Below are 3,473 nucleotides of genomic sequence, written 5' to 3'. Positions count from 1 at the left end.
AAGGAAGCAACTGCTGCAGCTGATCCTGCTGCTGCCGGCGGCCATGAAGCAGCAGCAGCAGCAGCAGCAGAAGCAGCAGCAGCAGCAGATGCTGCAGCAGCAGAAGCAGAAGGTGAGGGAAGGGTAGAGGAAACGCAACGCTGCATAGAGGCTGGCAGCAGGTTTAGGGCCTAGGGTTTAGGGTTTAGGGTTTAGGGTTTAGGGTTTAGGGTTTGTGTTTGCTGCAGCAGCAAGCGGAGACCCTGCAGCGAGTGCTGCGGCGGAAGAAAAGAGTGAGTAAGGCAACATGAAGCCCCTTTTATTGTTGCTGCTGCATGCTGGTGGGGTTGTTGTTATTAGGGTTTAGGGTTTAGGGTTTAGGGTTTAGGGTCTAGGGTTTAGGGTTTAGGGTTGAGGGTTTAGGGTTTAGGGGGATTGGTGTTGTTGCTGTTATTCGCTTTAGGGTTTAGAGTTTAGCGTTTAGGGTTTAGGGTTAGGGGGATGTTTAGGGTTTAGGGTTTAGGGTTTAGGGTTTAGGGTTTTTGTTTTTATGTGTATGTTGTTATTGCTGTTGTTTCTCTTTGGCTGGTGGTGGGGTTGTTGTTATTATATTTATTAAATTTTTTATTTATTTATTCTTTTTCTTTTTTTTTTCTTTTTTTTTATATTTTTATATTGGTGGGGTTGTTGTTATTTTTCTTTTTATATATTTTTTTTATTTGTTTGTTTTTATACTGCTATTTTTGTTATCATCAGGTAGCTATTCTCCTCAGCTTGGGGGGCCCCCCACCACCGGTACCCCTTCTGGGGGGCCCCCTTCACTGCCCCTGGGGCCCCAACCCGGGGGCCCTCAGGCTCCAGGGGGCCCCCAGGAACTAGAGGCCCCCCAGGTCCCAGGGGCCCCCCAGGAACCAGGGGCCCCGCAGGACCCAGGGGCCCCCCAGGGCCCAGGGGCCCCCCAGGACCCAGGGGCCCCCCAGGACCCAGGGGCCCCCCAGGACCCAGGGGCCCCCCAGGACCCAGGGGCCCCTGAGGGGGCCCTTGAAAGCCCCATAGATTTCGAGGCCTCTATTGCCGCTGGGGCCCCTGGGGCCCCTGGGGGCCCCGGGGCCCCCGGGGCCCCTGAAGTACCCCTTGCAGCTGCAGCAGCAGAAGAGGAAAGGGCACCGGCAGCAGACGGGGAAGCTTGTGATACAGCGAGAACAGCTGCAGCTGCTGCTGCAACAGCAGCTGTAACGGCGGCAGCAGCAGCTGCTGCTGCTGCTACAAAAGCAAAGGAAGCAAAAGATTCAACGGGAGCAGCAGCAGCAGCAGCAGCAGCAGAAGCGGCGACGTGTGCAGCAGCAGAAACTGCAGCAGAAGAAGCAGCTCCTGCAGCAGCAGAAGCAGCAACAGAAAGAGAATCGCATGCAGCAGCAGGAGACGCAGAAGCAGCAGGAATAGAGGAAGCAGCAGCAGAAGTAACTGCAGCAGCAGCAGCAGCAGAATCAACTGCAGCAGCAGCAGCAGAAGCAACTGCACCAGCAGCAGCAACAGAAGCAACTGCAGCAGCAGCAACAGCCGACGATGCAACTGCTGATGCAGCAGCAGCACATGCAGCAACGGAAGCACCAGCGGCTCGCGCAGCAGCAGCAGAAGCAGCAACTGCAGCAGCAACTGCAGCAGAACCAGCAGCAGAAGAAGCAGCTGCTAATACAGCAACTCCTCAACCAGCGAGTGCAGCAGCAGCAGCTGCTGCTGCAGCAACGGCGGCAGCAGCAGCTGACGACGCTGCAGCAGCAACTGCAGCAGAGGACGAAACAGCAACCGCTGCTGTAGCTGCTGCTCCTGATTCCTCCCCAGCAGCAGCAGCAGCAGATGTTGCTGCTGCTGCTGCTGCTGCTGCTGCTGCGCAATCACCAGAAGAAGCACCCGATGCAGCAGCAGAAGAACTAGGTCCTAGCACAGCTGCAGCAGCACGAGCAGCAGCAGAAGCAGCTGCTGCAGCAGCAGAGGAAGCTGCTGGCGCAGCAGCAGATGCAGCAGCACCCACTGCTGCAGTGTCAGCAGCAGAAACAGCAGCAGATGCAGCAGCAGCAGATGCAGCAGAAGCAGCAGCTGCTGCTGATGCAGTTGATACCATGGCCCCTACCTCAGCAGCAGAAGAAGCAGCAGAAGCAGCAGCAGAAGCAGCAGCAGAAGCAGCAGCAGACGCAGCAGCAGAAGCAGCAGCAAACGCAGCAGACGCAGCAGCAGGTGCAGAAGCAGGGGCAGCTGCCGACGCAGCAGCTTCTGGCGCAGAAACTACTGCAGCAGCAGGCGCTGCAGCAGCAGGCACTGCAGCAGCAGGCGCTGCAGCAGCAGACGCTGCAGCAGCAGCAGCAACAGGGGAAACAGCAGCAGAAGCAGCAGCAGAGCCAGCAGCAAACGCAGCAGCAGAGTCAGCGGCGCAGACAGCAGCAGATGCAGCAGCAGGAGCAGCAGCAGACGCAGCAGCAGAAGCAGCAATATATGCAGGGGATGCAGCAGCAGACACTGCAGAAGAGACAGCAGCAGAAGCAGCAGTAGAAGCAGCAGCAGCAGATGCAGCAACAGACGCAGCAGCTTCTGATGCAGCAGCAGATGCAGCAGCAACAGAGGAAGCAGCAACAGATGCAGCAGCAACAGAGGCAGCAACTGAAGCGGTAGCTGCTGCTGCAGTATCTCCAGCAGCAGCAGAGGCAGCAGCAGATGCAACAACAGCTGACGCATCAGCTGATGCAGCAGCAGCAGCAGCAGCAGACACAGCAGCAGCAGCAGCAGCAACAGCAGGCCCAGCAGCAGAGGCAACAGCGTCTGATGCAGGAACTATTACAGCAGCAGACGCAGCAGCAGAAGCAGCAGCAGCTGCAGCAGCAAATCAAATAGTAGTTGCAGCAGCAACGGAGACAGCAACCGACGCAGCAGCAGAAAGCGATGCAGCAGTAGAAGCAGACACAACAGCAGCCGCAGCAGCAGCAGCAGCAGCAGCAGCAGCAGATGTAACAGTAGGCGCAGCAGCTGCTTCTGCTGCAGCTCCCGGGCCAGCAGACGCAGCAGCAGAAGCAGCAGCCACTGAAGCAGAAGCTAGTGCAGCAGCAGCAGCAGCAGCAGCAGCAGAGACCGCAGCAGACGCAGCAGCAGGACCCGCAACAGACGCAGCAGCAGCAACAGCAGCAGATGCAGCAACAAACGCAGCGGGAGAAGCAACTGCAGCAGCAAATACAGCCGAAGAAGCCGCAGCTGCTGATACAGCAGCGCCGGTGGCAGCAGAAGCAGCAGCAGACGCAGCAGCAGCAGACGCAGCAGCAGACGCAGCAGCAGACGCAGCAGCAGCAGACGCAGCAGCAGACGCAGCAGCAGACGCAGCAGCAGACGCAGCAGCAGCAGACGCAGCAGCAGCAGACGCAGCAGCAGACGCAGCAGCAGAAGCTGCAGCAGCAGACGCAGCAGACGCAAGAAACGATGCAGCAGCAGACACAGCAGCTGCTGCGGCA

General features: G+C 58.0%; 1 protein-coding gene across 1 annotated transcript in view; it reads left to right on the top strand.

The window, feature by feature from the left end:
- The window catches only part of EMH_0013710 (uncharacterized protein), a gene marked incomplete at both ends in the record, with an annotated part of 5,647 nt that overhangs the window by 1,940 nt on the left and 234 nt on the right, over positions 1–3,473 (top strand). The window contains 3 exons of the mRNA XM_013499904.1: positions 20–112; positions 228–272; positions 736–3,473. Of these exons, the coding sequence (XP_013355358.1) occupies positions 20–112; positions 228–272; positions 736–3,473 (2,876 nt within the window). The remainder of the gene's footprint in view (positions 1–19; positions 113–227; positions 273–735) is intronic.

This window comes from Eimeria mitis, genomic scaffold, assembly GCF_000499745.2.
Source record: "Eimeria mitis Houghton genomic scaffold, Emh_scaff480, whole genome shotgun sequence".
Classification (NCBI taxonomy): Eukaryota; Apicomplexa; class Conoidasida; order Eucoccidiorida; family Eimeriidae; genus Eimeria; species Eimeria mitis.
This window is presented reverse-complemented; position numbering and strand designations above follow the sequence as displayed.